The sequence below is a fragment of the Lissotriton vulgaris genome, chromosome 2_1 (assembly GCF_964263255.1).
Source record: "Lissotriton vulgaris chromosome 2_1, aLisVul1.2, whole genome shotgun sequence".
Classification (NCBI taxonomy): domain Eukaryota; kingdom Metazoa; phylum Chordata; class Amphibia; order Caudata; family Salamandridae; genus Lissotriton; species Lissotriton vulgaris.
The window spans coordinates 2004642214-2004658361 of NC_141687.1; the positions used below are offsets into that span (position 1 = coordinate 2004642214).

Genomic DNA, 16148 nt, shown 5'->3' on the forward strand with positions numbered 1-16148 from the left:
AACATAAGAAGGAGCTCTTTAAAGACAGACCTTTCCATCCGACATGTGGTTTAACTCATTGTGAGATATGACACCTATATGCAACAGGATGCCCAAGACAAGTTCAGAAACACTGATGGCTCATGAAGAGTGTAAAGTGATTCTTGAAATTCTACCATGTGGGGTCCATTACATTGAGTAGCCTCTCTCACTCACAGTAAAGAGAGTGATTATATATCGGAGATGGCGATGATGGGGATCAGCGCTTCCTTACTTGCATGAAGCTCAGGATACATTTACTATTCCAAGGTCGGAGGATCATTAACCCAAACCTGGGATGTGAACTCACAGTTGTACCTGAATGAACCAATGGACAGAGTTTTTACTGAATCCACTGACCAAAGGCAATTTGAATGAGAACAAATATGCAGTTTTTAATACAACTGATAAGTGGTCGCTGAGCATTTTATACCCTGAGATAGCTAAGCTGCTCTTTCACCTCTTCATCTTAAGCACCCATAGTGCAGAATATATGAGCGAAGATATAGAAAAGTGCAGCTGGGACCAGATTTTCCCTTTCCTTCCCAAACTCTGGTTTCCTACGTTGAGTACCGTTACTTACTTAGTATGTCTACCCATTCTTTTCAAAATAGAACTGTATACTTACGTTGGCTCTTCAGATGCGGCTGTCGTCTCCTCCATCTCCAGTGCTTGTTTGAACCATGGAAGTTTAGATTCCACAGGGAATTTTTCTGGAAGAGAAGAGCATAAAATCCATGCCTTTGAACTAATTTAAAAAAAGAAAGTAACGAAAAATAACAGCAAGCTTTGCTTGTACCTTTTTTTTCAATGTAATTTCCGCAATGTTAAAATAACTCCGCACACAATCATTGTTTTTCAAATATTATCTGAGACGAATTTTTTATATTTTGCATAGATATAGAGTACAAATATTGATAAAGAAGAGTCTAATTAGTGCAAAGTGAGTGACCCTATTACACCCACTACTACGAAGTCATATTACATAAGCTTATGGAGTCTGACTGCAGACTGCTGAGAAGATGTCAACAGAGAGGCCATGAATGCTGCCATGATATCATGCGTCTTTGACTTGTAAAGCATTGTATTGTATTGTATTATATGTGATTTATAAAGCACCAGAATCACCCCTGAAAGGGTATCTCCACGCTGCAGAGCAGACAAGAGACAGGTCAGGCACAATCAGTCCTGGAATAATTCAGTCTTCAGGAGTTTCCTGAATCTAAGAAGACTGGGGCATTTGCGCAGGTCCTCTGGCAGAGTGTTCTAATATTTCGGAGCAAGGTAGGCAAAGGTTTTGCCTCCTGTTCGTAATTTCCTGTAGTGGGGGACCACAAGCAACCCTTTACCTTCGGATCTAAGAAGTTTTCTCGGACTGTACATTTTTAAATTTATCTGCCAGAAAGCTAGGACTCACACCATAAAGAACCTTGTGGGTGAGGCAGCAGAGTTTAAACTGGATTCTCTGGTGAATAGAAAGCCAGTGAAGCTGTCTCAGCTAAGGCAGGGAGGAGATACGAGGAGGCATTTTGAGATACAGGCGTGAGGCAACATTCTGGACTATCTGTAATCTATTCAAGAGGGATTCGTTTGCTGATTCTAAAAGAGCATTACAGTAATCAAGTCGGCCAATGACCAGGGCTTGAATCAGAGTTCTTCAGACTGATAAGGGCAGCCACTGGAACACTCTGCGCAAAAGACTCAGAGTCAATCAATCAATCAGTGACACTTATAAAGCGCGCTACATACCCGTGGGGTCTCAAGGCGCTGGGGGGGGGGGAGCCGCTACTGCTCGAACAGCCAGGTCTTCAGCTTCTTCCTGAAGGAGAGGTGGTCTTGGGTCAGGCGCAGGTCGGTAGGGAGGGAGTTCCAGGTCTTGGCGGCCAGGTGGGAGAAGGACCTTCCTCCTGTAGTCGCTCTTCGGATGCGGGGGACGGCGGCGAGGGCGTGGTTGGCTGATCGGAGGTGGCGTTTGGGAGCGTAGAAGTTGACTCGGCTGTTGAGGTAGCTCGGGCCTTGGTCGTGTAGGGCTTTGTGTGCGTGGGTGAGGAGGCGGAAGGTGATTCTTTTGTTGACGGGGAGCCAGTGAAGGTCTCGCAGATGTCCGGAGATGTGGCTGGTTCGTGGGATGTCGAGGATGAGTCTGGCTGAGGCGTTCTGGATCCGCTGGAGTCTCTTCTGGAGCTTGGCGGTGGTCCCGGCGTAGAGGGCGTTGCCGTAGTCCAGTCGGCTGGTGACGAGGGCCTGGGTGACGGTCTTCCTGGTCTCGGTGGGGATCCACCAGAAGATCTTCCGTAGCATGCGTAGGATGTTGAAGCATGCCGAGGAGACGTTGTTGACTTGCCTGGTCATGGAGAGGGAGGAGTCCAGGATGAAGCCCAGGTTGCGTGCATGGTCTGTCGGTTTGGGTGCGGTGCCCAGGGCGGGAGGCCACCAGGAGTCGTCCCAGGCGGAGGGAGAGGAGCCCAGGATGAGGACCTCCGTCTTGTCCGAGTTCAGTTTCAGGCGGCTGGTCGTCATCCACTCGGCTACCTCTTTCATCCCTTCGTGCAGGTTGGCTCTGGCGGCGGCGGGGTCGTTGGTCAGGGAGAGGATCAGCTGGGTGTCGTCGGCGTAGGAGATTATGCTGAGGTTGTGTTTGCGTACGATGGCCGCGAGGGGGCTCATGTAGACGTTGAAGAGGGTGGGGCTCAGAGATGATCCTTGGGGGACGCCGCAGATGACTTCGGTGGCCTCTGACTTGTACGGTGGTAGGCGGACTCTCTGTGTTCTCCCGTCGAGGAAGGAGGTGATCCACTCCAGCGCCTTGTCCTGGATTCCGACGTTGCTGAGGCGCCGTACTAGGGTGCGGTGGCAGACCGTGTCGAATGCCGCGGAGAGGTCTAGGAGGATGAGAGTGTGGCAGCAGGTTCCAGAGCTGGCCATGACTTGGTCTCTCATAGTTAGGGAAATATCCAATCGGACCCCTACATTTTTTGCCATGAGTGACGGGGTAGGAGCGGGACCTAACATACTATGCCACCAGTTTGGAGACTAAGTTGTTTGAGCAGAGCCAAACAACAGCATCTCAGTCTTAGCCACATTCAGCTGGAGGAACTTTTCTGTCATCCAACCAGATACGGCTTGCATGCCCTCAGCAAAGCAATGTTCAACTATCCTGTATCCTTATCAATGGATAAAAGCAGTTGCGTGTCGTCTGCCGAAGAATAGGGAGTAAATCCGTATTCCCTATTAATCTTGGCAAGGGGGGCCACATGTACACTGAACAAGGTAGGACTCAAACAAGAGCCCTGAGGCAGCCCCTTAGTTGGCTTCAAGGAATGGGAACGAAAGGGGCCTAGGTTAATTGTCTGAGTGTGCTGGTCCAAAAAGCTAGCAAGCCACTTAAGTGCCTGTCCCTGCAGGCCAGTCTTTCCCAATCGGTGAATCCGTTTCTGCAAAGAGACAGTATCAAAGGCTGCTGTCAGATCCAATAAAACTTACAGCACTGCCTTGTTGTTATCCAGAGCCATTTTAATATAAAATGTGACAACTATAGCTGTTTTCTGTACAGTGGTTGGGTCTAAACTTAGACTGGGAGGGGTCAAGGGTACAGTTAGATTCAAGATAACCCATCAGCTGGGTGTTGACGTACCGTTCCACCAGTTTGCTAATAAGCGTCAGAAGCGAAATAGGGAAACAGTTGGCAATCACCTTTGTGGTATCTGAGCTTTTTTCTTGATTGGTAACATTTGAATGGCCTTCCATGCAAGTGAGAGTACCCCTCCACTCAAAGAGGTGTTTAGGATGTTACAGATGAAGAAGGCCAGAAGAGGGGCAAGTAAAGCAAATACATAAGCTGGCATTACATCTAGAAGAGAACCAGATTTTGATGCTCTTAGCATGGCTTCGGCCTGTGACGTCTGTATCGCATTAAAAAGCTCAAGGAAGACATCAGACCTTCCTAAAATTGAGGGCAGCAAATTAGAGGGATCCAAGGAGTTAGAGTCATGAGGAAATTGATCATAGATTAGATTTATTTTTTCATCAAAATAGTTAGCTATGTTATCACATAGTACTAGAGAGGGGGGCATTTGTAATAACAGTCAGTAGGATTAGTGAAAGTGTTAAGAATTTTATAAAAGTTCCTTGGTTAAGTTGCCTGCCTAATTAAGCTTTGAGATGACATGGGCTTTCCGCGCCTTTTTAAAATTCCCGTGGTAGGAAGTGAGTGCTTTTTTATATGTTTCTCAGTCTCCATATGAGTTTCACGCCAGATTTTTTCCAGACTTTTGCATTTAGATTTTTAATTACGTAAGTCAGGAGTGTACCAAACTGCACATGTTTTGTGAGTGTTAGTTTGTTGTCGTTTAAAGGGGACTAGAGTGTCTATCACCGAAGTGATAGCCCCATTGAAGACCCTAAGCTTGTTGGCAATATCCATATGTTCATCAAATATGGGAGGTACAAAGTTTTTACAAAAGGAGTCAAATGTGACTTTATGCCATTGCATTCTATGATTGTGTTGGGAGTGCGAGGGGACTCGTTTCCTAAAGGAGCCATTCATCCGGAAGGGAATCAATGAATGATCTAACCAGATCACTGGGCAAGAGGGATCAGTAGATATGTAGGGGGAGTTGGTGAGCATGGTGTCCAAAGTATGACCAGCCTAATGGGTAGGACCTGTATCGATCTTTGCGAGGCCCAAAGAAGCCATATCAGCAAGAAAATTAGCAGCATCTATATTCTTACTAACTTCACTGTAGATATTGAAATCCCCTAGTAGCAGAAAGTGTTTGGTGGTAATCATATGAGGGGCAATTTTCTCCATCATTTTTAAGATAAAATCTTTAAGAGGCCCGGGAGGACAATATATAAGAGTGCCCTTTAGACTGTCCTGGCGGTAAAATCAATTTAAAAAATACATATTGGGGGCGTGGCCAAGATGGCGGGCTGAGAGGTCGCACTTGCCGAGAGCTCCCGTGCCCCTGAAACCCTGCACCGCTTGCAACCGCTGATTCCCCCCCGGATCAAGCGGTGACTGCGCCTGGTGACCCCGGTGGTGGTGTGGAGTGGCCGTCGAGCTTTGATTGCCTTGCCGGAGGTGCAAATCTGACCGAGATAGCCCGGGGCGGAGCCCGCTGGGCGGCCGGTGTGCGATCCCGAGGCCGCGAGGCTTCCAGGCTTGGGGTCTCGACGGCGTGCTCAGCTACCTGTGGTGTCCCGTTGGAGTGTCTGAGCCGCAGTGGCCGAGTAGGTGCCGGCGGAGGCTTCGCCGGCGGAGCGGAGCCGAACGGAGGAAATCGGAGAGAGCGGAGCCGTGCGGAGGAGATCGATGGAGGCGGAGTCGGCCTCCGGCCGCTACGCAAGACCGGGGCCTGGAGAGTCCTAGCCTCATATGGCCGTTCCGGCCGAGCCCTGGCTGTGGAGGAGCAATGTTGCGCCCCCGGAGCTGTTATTCAACTAGGAGAGCCGGCCCCGACTGCCTACGCCTGCCCTCCGGCGGTGTTTTTCGCTACTGGACCCGCGACGGAGGTAGGCCTCACTCCCTGGGCGTTGGCCCATTGACTGTAACGGGCGGCCATTTTGTGATCCCCCGACCGGCTGCCCGGCCTTGCTCGGGGCCTCTATGTGACGAAGCTTTCTGGCCGGAGTATAGCTGCCTTGGCACTGGTCACCTCCTCGCCGAGCGACAGCCATCGTTGATTCCCGTACCGCCAGGATGTCGAACGCTAGGGGCCAGAGGAGGGGTGATCGGACTTTGCCGGACATGTTGGGGCACGGGGCCCTACGCAGCGGAGGGAGCCAAACAGCCACGACCTCCCCGGCCCCTTCCAGAGGCGCTGAGGGCGGTGAACCCCCGGTGACGCGATCGTTCCTCGAGTCGCTGTTTAGCTCCTTGCGGGAGGATTTTCAGACTTTGAAGCAGGAGGTGGCCGGGGAGGTCCGCGAGATTCGGCGAGAGGTGGACTCCCTGGGAGAACGAGTCAACACCGTGGAAGAAGCTGGTCACTCCAGGGACGAGGAGATCACCCACCTGCAGCAAGAGGTCCTGCGGCTGCGGGAGCAACAGATCGAGCTGCAGGCCCACGCCGAGGACCTCGAAAATCGGTCCAGGCGGAACAACATCAGGGTCCGGGGCGTCCCGTCCGGCGAGGAGGGAGAGGACGTGACCGCATACCTGGAGGCCCTCTTCCGTTCAATTCTAGGGGAGTCAGAAGACTTCCAGGTTCGCATCGACAGAGCGCACAGAGTGGGCTGCCCCCGCAGGGCCACAGCGCCCCCCCGGACATCTTGGCCTTCCTGCCGGACTTCCCCCTGAAGGAACGGATCCTTCGCAAGGCGCGGCGGCAGCAGCCTTTCCGATTCCGTGATCGCCCGGTGGCCCTCTATCAGGATTTATCTACGGTTACACTGCAGAAAAGAAAATCCTTTAAAATCGCCACGGACTTCCTCCGGGAACAGGGGACACAGTACTCTTGGGGGCATCCTTTCCGCTTGATTTTTCGGTGGAAAGGAATATTGCCCCAGCTCCGGTCCCTTCAGGATGTCTGCACAGTATTGGGCATCACAGCATCGGATACAGACACCCCGACGCCGCACCGCAGACGCAGCACCCGGGACGGTTGGCAGCAGGCTGGGGAGAGGCGCTCCCCGCCGCCGGAGCGGCCGGACTCGCCCACGATTCGGGCGGACATGTCGGCCACCATCCAGGAGGCATCCAGAGCGACGGCGACCGGTGAAGTGGCCCTGACGGCCTGAACTTACTCCGGGGGGAGTCTGCATTAGCCTTTTCTTATTGCAGGTGCGGGGGTTCTGGGGGCGGGTGGGGCGGGATGGCGAGTGCAGGTGTTGGTGGCTGGACGTCCACTAAACTGACTTTCCACAGCCTTGTCCGTAAAGGACCGGACTGGGACAATGACTTCTTTCTATGGTTTGAGAAGCGGGGAACGGGAATGGAAATTGCAGAGGGGTGTTTTGAGTTTGGGGGTCGGTGAGGGGACTGGGAGTTGGGAGTGGTGTGGGGTTGGGTTTGTGATGTTCCAGGGGAAGGGGGGGGTTCCTCCAGTTGTGGGGTTGTGGGGTTCGGGGTCTGTACTGTGCCGCAGAGATGCCTATGTTGCTGCACGCTGGGGTTTCATGAAGTGGCTTCTATGTTCGCTTGCTGGGGCTCACCCGCTTATGTGCGTTTTGTTGGTTCCCCTCCTTGATGGCTCTTAAAGTTGCCACTCTGAATGTGAAAGGGCTGAACAATCCGGTTAAAAGGCGAGCGGTACTGTCTCTGCTAGAGAATTCCCAGGCGGATGTCTGCCTGTTACAAGAGACCCATTTGCTGGCAAAAGACTGTCCCAGAATGCGCACCCCTAAGTTCCCCACGCAGCTTTTCTCCTCCAGCGCTTCCAAAACGGCAGGGGTGGCACTTCTGTTCTCCAGGGGGTTCCGGGGGGAGATCTTACACAAAGTGGCGGAGCAGAAAGGGAGGCTCTTGGCGTACAGGATTAGGGTGGGAGGTTTGGTGCTGACTGTAGGCTCTATCTACGGCCCCAATGACCGCCAGGAGCAATTCTTGCACAGGGCACTGGATGATGTGGCGTCCACCTCTGATAGGCACATAGTGTTGGGGGGATCTGAATCTGGTTTTTGACGCGGCGCTAGACAGGTCTGTGCAACGGCGCCACCAGTTGGGAGAGCTTTCGGGCTCGGTTCGCACCCGACTTGAGGAGCTGGACTTGCATGACATGTGGCGCCACCTCCACCCTACTACCCGCGTGTACTCTTACTTCTCCCACGCACATAAGTCTTATGCGCGACAGGACCATTTACTTGTGTCGGGACCGATGCTCGTTTCCGCCTCGAACGCTGACATGGGGGTCCTCTCTCTTTCCGATCATGCGCCGGTAGAAGGCACCTTCAATCTGCCCCCGGTGGCCCGACCGAGGGGGGTTTGGTGACTCCGGGACACACTATTGCACAAGCGGTCGACGGTGGAACAGATTCGGGCGGCCATTGCGGACTTTCAGCGCGTAAATGATAATGGCGAAACCTCCCGCGCGACGCAATGGGCAGCTTTGAAGGCTGTGCTTCGGGGCGAGTTTATCGCTCTCTCCTCGGCGGAGAACAAGGACCGACAGCTCAAAAGGGACGAGCTTACCCGGCAGGTGCGGGAGCTGGAGCAGGTTCATCACAGAACGGGAGCCCCCAGGATCTGGAGGCAGCTGAAAGCCGCCAGAAAACTCTTGTCTGCCCTGGACATGGACCGGGCGGAATACGCGATGCTTCGTCTGAAGCACAAGTATTATACCGGTGGCGACCGCTGCGGACAGCTCCTAGCCAACAAGCTCAGGGTGCAACACCAACAGCACCGAGTGAAGGAGTTGGTTACCCCGGCCGGACGCCCGGTCACGGAGGATGAGCAAATAGCGGATGTTTTCCGTAGTTTTTACGCAGATCTCTACACCGGCGAGGTCCCTTCTGCTCAGACAGAGACGGACTACCTGGAGTCGGTGCAGCTCCCTTCGTTGACGCCGGAACAGGCCCAGTACCTGGAACGGGAGATCCGTATCGAGGAGGTGGTCACGGCGATCTCCTGGCTCAAGCCGGGCAAGGCCCCGGGCCCGGATGGCTTCATCCCTCTGTTTTATAAAACCTTTTGTCAGGAGCTGGCGCCTCTGTTGACCCGCCTTTTCAACACGTTCGCGGAACCGGGTGCCATTCCCCCTGAGTTCCTGCAAGCCACGGTCTCCGCGATCCCAAAACCGGGCAAGGACAGGACTGCCTGTGGGTCTTATCGCCCTATCTCGTTGCTGAACACGGACTTGAAAGTGTACACCAGCATATTGGCAGCACGCTTGGCACTTCATCTCCCGGGCATGGTCGACCCGGATCAGGCGGGCTTTGTACCTGGTAGGCAGACAGTGGACAACACAAAGAGGGTGACCCATATTCTTGAGAAGGCCTCCAGGATCCCCGGGGAAAGAATGCTCCTTTCCATAGATGCGAAGAAGGCATTCGACCGGGTGCACTGGCCCTACCTGGAGAAGGTCTTGGGCAAGTTCGGGATAGGCGAGAAGTTTCGGCACTTAATCTTCAACTGTTACCGGTTCCCGTCTGCGGTGGTCCGAGTGAACGGGGGCAGTTCCCGGCCCTTCCCCATTGAGAGGGGCACGCGACAGGGATGCCCTCTGTCCCCTTTGCTCTTTGCTCTTTATATGGAGCCGTTTGCTCAAAGGGTTTGGCAGAACCCCGACATTGTCGGGGTCAAGATGGGCGCATTTCCCCACGCGATCAGCCTATATGCAGATGACGTCATTTTGACGCTCGATGACCCACGGAGGTCGCTGCCGGCTTGCATTGCTGAATTGGACCTCTTCGCCGCGGTGGCGGGCTTCAAGGTGAACCTTGAAATCAGCTGCCCTCGACATCTCGCTCACCGGCGCCACCAGGGCGGAACTGCAGAGACTTTCTCCTCTGAGCTGGTCCAGGGACCAAATTCCGTATTTAGGGATCCTGTTGGCGCCCTCCCTCCCGGCGATGGTCACGGCCAATTATGCGGCTTTGAGCTCCAAAATCAGAGAGGAATTGGGCCGGTGGGACAAAGGCACGTTGTCGCTGCTCGGTAGGGTGGCCGCAGTAAAGATGACCCTCCTGCCTCAGGTGCTATACCTGTTTAGGGCGTTGCCGCTCCAGCCCCCCACAGGGTGGCTTGCAGAGACTCAATCGGCCATTGCGCGGTTTGTGTGGCAGGGCCGTAGACCGCGGATTAAGAGGAACATTGCTACGCTGGCGCCCGAATCTGGGGGGCTGGGGATACCAGATTTACGGAAATACTTCCAGGCCACCCAACTTCGCTACCTGGTGGAATGGAGCCGGTGGGAGTCGGACAAGCACTGGCTGTTCCAGGACCAGGCGGTAGCAGGCAGAACGCTACAGGAGGTGCCGTTCTTGAAGCGGTCACACCGGCCCTCCAACCTCTACGCATCTTTTGTGACACGTGTCCCACTTCGTGTGTGGGACTCGGTGGCCACTAAGCATGAATTCACTACCTTCCCCTCCCCCTTCACGCCGTTAACTGGCAATCCGGACTTCGGTCCGGGAATGGAGCCTGGTGCTTATGACCGCTGGCGGGCGGCCCGCTGTTGCACTTTGCATCACCTATATGGCCCCGAGGGTGTCATCCCCTTTCAGGACTTACGGCGGGAATACGGCTTCCCTGAGACGGAGCGCATGAGGTATATGCAGGCGCGCCACTGGGCACTACAACCCCAAGTGCGCGAATCGGCGGATCGGGAGATCACGGTGTACGAGCGCTGGTTAATCACTCGCACGTCGGACGCTAAACTTATCTCCGATTTGTACAAGATGCTGCAGCCCCCCCCTTTTACATTCACAACCCCGGTAGGGAGCGCTGGGAACGGGAGCTCGGACGAGTGTTGAGCCACACAGAATGGGACCACATCTCCTACCGCTCACGGTACTCGGCCTATCACATGGGGCTCACGGAGACCTTCACTAAAATTTCGACCTACTGGTACCGCACTCCTGAGAAATTACATGAGATGGATAGGTCAATCCCGGGGACGTGCTGGCGTAACTGTGGCCAAACTGGCACGCTTACACACATACTGTGGGATTGTCCCCTTTTGGCTTCTTATTGGGAGGAGGTTCTTGGTGAGGTGGACAAATGTTTTGAGATAGAGCTGCCACGGTTCCCTGCCTATGTCCTGCTGGGGTTGCCGAATGGGTTGATGTATCCCCTCAGGTCTAGAAGGGGCAGACAGATAGCGATAGCCTTAGGGTCAGCGGTGCAAAACATTCTCATACACTGGCGCTCCACCACACTTCCCACTGTTGTCGGCTGGCTGCATAGATTGTGGCATGTCCTTGGCATGGAAAAGATGTCTTTGGTAGCACTGGGGGATACAGATGCTTTTGAGGAGCTGTGGGCGCCTTTCCATAGCTTGTTGTGTTCTGAGTTCAGGGAGATCACCTGCCCCAGGTATCTTAGGTTGCTACGACTGACACCGCCACCGGATCCGCCTGTTTGATTGGTCGGAGTTGGCGTTGAGTAGCGGAGTCGACCGGAGGGTCGCTGTGAGGGGAGAGCTGGAGGCCATTGGCACAGTACAGGGGGTGGGTTGGGGTGTGGTAGTTGGGGGGCTTTGTAGGTTGGGTAGGTTGTGGAGCAGGGTTGTTTCCCCATCCCCCTTTTTCCCTCCCCCCCCTCATTTCCCCCTCCATTCCCCCCCTTCCCTCCTCCCCTTCCCTCCTCTTCCCCCCCTCCCCCCCCCTCTTTCTTTTTTATTTGTCCTTAACCACAGGCGCACGAGCTGTGTATTCATGCCGGAAGGAGCCTATGGCAGGAACTGAACTGCTTTGATGTATCTAATATACTGTATGCATTTATTGTGGAGCACCTGTGGCTTTTTCTTTTCTTGCCCTGTTGTTTCCTTCTTTACCCTGCTTCAATAAAATACTTTAAACCTAAAAAATACATATTTCCATATCATTATCAGAGGTGGAGTCAATGATGGCAACTTCAGCACATCTTTATATATAATGGTGACATCTCCTCCCGCTTTTCTTTCCCTGTCCAATCTAAGAATCCGGTATTTATCAGGAAGGGCAAGGGTAATAGCTGGTAGCAGGGACGGTTTAAGCCATGTCTCCATTAGGAAGCCTAAGTCAGGGGAATCGGAATTCAACAGATCCCACAGTTCAGTGATGTGTTTAGGCAATGATCGCTAAGAAACCTCTCCAAGAAGGAGTCAGATTTGTGGTATGCGGTTTCACTAGATTATGGGGAGACGCACCCACACATGGCAGTGAGTCTTGGCTATTGTAGCAATCCCCCAACTTAGGAGAGAATAGTCTATCGCGGCAGCATTTAAAGTGACAGTGCTTACAAGAAAATGGTCCTTCAAGATCAGCGAAAGTGAGATTAAATGGGCATGCTGTAATATGCTGTCTACCCTGAATGAGTTGAGAGGCCGCGTATTGGCACCAGGAATCATTTTCTGGAGCCAGATGGACAGCGGTCCTGGCTCCTGGCGAAGGCCAGGCGCAGAAAGGCGCAGACGGGCATGCCTTAGACATGCCTGTGGCGCACCAGCGGTGCGCCCGCTGAGTGCATCTGCTGCGCGATGGAGCAGTCTTTCATTTAAGTATGTGGGAAAGAGGAGACTAGAGGGAAGACTAGAACGTCTCCGTGCTAAGATGGCTGCTGGAGAAAGGCAGAGAGCGGAAGTGTAGAAATTACTATCCGGTTCTTCCTCCACTCAAACAGCCAAAATTGCTGCGGTGGAACGGGGGAGGAGCGGGCTTCAAAACACAGGTGAGAAGCGCAATTAGACACAGTATGATACACAAGTAAAAGCACAAAGATTAAGCAAGTTTAACACAGCGTTAGCTGGGGATATAAGTGCAAAAAGTAGTATGTGCAAATAGGGAAAGGAAGGTCACCCTCGGCTACAATTCAACACCAAAGATACCCGTAGTAACTGATCTATCTATTGCGCGTCGGCGCCATCTTCCATTTAAATATTGAGGCCGGATTAGCATTCATCAACAGAGAGATGTCAAGCAGCTGTCGCATGACATTACGTTGTGTAGATCCCCAGTGTAGGCTGCACAGAGGGTGCAGGGGAGATCTCATTTTGCACTGCTTTCTCCTTTTACTAGTGGCAGTCATACAGTGAGGTATTCTTGGCTTACTCGTCTCCAGACGTCAGTGTGGACTCTTGATAATGCAGTTTTGGCACTTGTAAACTGTCCACTTGAGATGCCGCTCCCCACAGCTCACAATCGTTTAATATTACACTGTTCTTCCAGTGCGCATTTTTAATATGTTTCTATCAGCTTGATCAATAAACAGTTTTCAAGAGTGTGCATCACCCCCATGGGACTGTTCCTGCTTTATTACCTTGGATAATGACCAGGAAATATGCAATTCCTGAAATATTCTCAAGTTTACTATTCAAACAGCTTTGCGCGTGGCTCTCTTTTTATTTTGTTCACATTTCATTGTCGATCAGACATTTTATGAGAAAGAGGTTAAGGCATATTATTATTTTTCATTTGTCAGAGCAAACAAGGCTCGCACTTTTGTATCATAATGCCAAAGATATATATGTCGGTCAAACATGGGACAATAGAATTATAATGAATTTAAATGTGCATTTTCCTACATTTTGCTACTTAGTTTAAGAAAGTTAACTTTACAAAAAGTGGAATTTGGGAAGAAAATACACTTGTCACTCTTGTGTAGCAACCATCAGTTTTTGGAGGATTCTGGGAGCGCCCTGAAATGCAATAAACAATTCTACAATCCTTCAGAACGCAAATCAATAAATTTAGGAGATTAACCAGCTACTCAGATACTAGGGCGACTGAACTATGGGAAATGCATGTCTGCATCCGTGCATCGATCATTCGTTGGCCATGCGGTGCTGCCAAAATACAACACTAGAAAAACAATGCCATAGGACAGTGGTTCCCAAACTTTTTTAACCCATGTCTACCTTGACCTAATTGGCAGTTGGCCGTGGCTCCCCACCATTTTTTTACCGGTGGGCGGGTGGGGGTGATGTAAGCAAGACCTCGGGAATACTTTCTGTTGGCTTTCTTAAATTTATTGGGATGCAATGAAGGTATTAGGGATAAAAAGGATAGCAGCTGCTACCTAGCTATTCACAAACTACCAGCAGACCATTAGTCATTCTCAGAGGTGTTGTAAGCACATTAAGTAGTACCTGAAGAGCATCACATTGCACATTTTCGAACACTGGACAGATGATTTTTCAACTTTTCTTTAAATTAAAGGTGACGAGTAGCATTTTGGCAAGACTTGGTGTGCACATCTACAGCACTTTATTCATTTTGAAAGTAAACAGAAAAAATATTTTTTTATAGATGCACATTAGGGATAGCGAGATACAGGATGTACTCAAATATTGTGGTGGTTCATGTATTTGTTGGGTTGACTTGACATGGTGGCCTACCTAGAGCCCACTCTCTCACCTCATGCCATTGGCATTTCACCTTTTATTATGGAGTTTTTGAACTGGAATGCAGGAGGGAACATATTAATTCTTCACAGCACACAGATTAACAATCTGTACTTCACACATGCATTTTGAGGTCAAAGCAATCTTTTTTTGTTTTTCTATCCTCAATGCAGCAAGTTTCTTTTTTATGTTTTATTCAGGATTTGAATTTTACCTGCTGGACCATGCCAAAGACTGATAAATATTGGCAGAGTCCACTGTCTAATCATGTTCAAACTTTCACACATGAAAGGCGAGTCTGGCTGCTAGTTGTAACAAATAAATGCAATAGCTGAGGGGCATCGGTAGATGCTACAGATGTGGCGATATGACCACTGACTCATTGTCAGTGAAATTGCTCTCCGTCCCAGCTCTGCCATTAAGTGAGGCCTATCCCCACCCAAGCCCCTGCACTCTTGAGTGTTGGTGTTGGAGGCCCTCTTCCACCTGCAGGTTTTACCTGTGCCTCATTCCTGGTGGTCCAGTGGACCTCAGTCTCCATTCTCTTGCTCCGCTTTTTCTCTCATTTTTCACTCATTCTTTTTCTCACTTCTATCTCTCCCCTTCACTCTCCTTCTGGGTCTTTCCTCCACTTTCTGTCATTTCCCCCTAATGTCAAGCTCCCCCTTTCACTCTCCTTTGTCCTCTGTGTCTTTCCTCCACTCTTTTTTGCACTTTTCCTGTTGTTTCTCCCTCATTTCAAGCTCCCCCCTTCACACTCTTTCTGTGTTTTCCTCCGTTTTTTACCCTCATCTCAATCTCCCGCTTTCACTCTCCTGTGTCCTCTGTGTCTTTCCGCCACTCTTTCTTGCACTCTTTCTGTCGTTTCCCCCTCATTTCAAGCTCCCCCTTCACTCTCCTTCTGTGTCTTTACTCTGTTTTTTACCCTCATGTCAATCTCCCCCTTTCACTCTCCTGTGTCCTCTGTGTCCTTACTCCACGCTTTCTTGCACTCTTTCTGTCGTTTCCACCTCATTTCAAGCTCCCCCTTCACTCTCCTCCTGTGTCTTTCCTCCATTTTTCACTCGTTTTTTACCCTCATCTCAATCTCCCCTTTTCACTCTTCTGTGTCCTCTTTGTCTTTCCTCCACTCTTTGTTGCACTTTTTCGGACGTTTCCCCCTCATTTCAAGCTCCCCCTTCACTCTCCTTCTGTGTCTTTACTCTACTTTTTACCCTCATGTCAATCTCCCCCTTTCACTCTCCTGTGTCCTCTGTGTCTTTCCTCCACTCTTTCTTGCACTTTTTCTGTCGTTTCCCCCTCATTTCAAGCTCCCCCCTTCACTCTCATTCTGTGTCTTTTCTCCGTTTTTATATCTTTATCTCTGCTATGTATCGTTTTCTCTAGTCTAGATTCTTTCTTGCATATATCTGTCTTTTTATTTTGTGACTTACCCCAAATACAGGCAGTACAATATTTCATTTGCACGCATGACAATATGACTTTTACGGTTCTACGTACAACATGGAAGGCGCTTCGAATACACTAGATTTATATAATCCTCCTTCTGCTCAGATGAGGAGATGTGTCGACTTCAATAATAGCAGTGAGGCAATTCATAATGTTTTTGACACCTGATTAATTCCGGTCTTCCCGTGTAGGAAAAGAAAGAAAATGGGGCTTGGCTCGTTAAAAATGAAGCCTGTATGCGACGTTTGTGTGTTTATTCATGTATGAGTGTGCATGTGATCATATGCTTGTTTGTTTTTATAGCGCACTATTACTCTGGTATTCTGGCGCTTTGCACTTCTGACATCGTTGCACAGGTGGCCTAACGCGGCCAGACGCTATCGTTCCCATGACGCGGGCGGCGCCCCTGGCTACTGATAGCGGCGCGCCGGGGCGCCGCAGTGCACAGTTTGGGAACCACTGCCATAGGATTTAGATTTATGGGGTGCACAGCTGCCCTGAGGAGCTTCCTGACTCTGGAAGCAGAACCAAGGAGGAGGAAAGATGGGTCTTCAGCAATGTGCCAAAAACAAAGATAGGTAAGACTGACTACGAATGATAGAGCCAAAGTGGCCCATGTTTCTGAAGCCAGGTAAGAAAGACCCGGTTTCCAGTTCTTGCTGCATGAATTGAAAGTATGTGAGAACAAAGAGGACTGAA

The 16148-nt window shown here is 51.0% G+C and overlaps 1 protein-coding gene across 1 annotated transcript in view; it reads right to left on the minus strand.

Annotated features, from left to right (window-relative positions):
* Positions 1-16148, minus strand: part of ADAMTSL3 (ADAMTS like 3) — a 2358716-nt gene that overhangs the window by 635471 nt on the left and 1707097 nt on the right. Inside the window, exon 15 of the mRNA XM_086958228.1 lies at positions 647-731. Coding sequence (XP_086814354.1) covers positions 647-731 — 85 coding nt within the window. The remainder of the gene's footprint in view (positions 1-646; positions 732-16148) is intronic.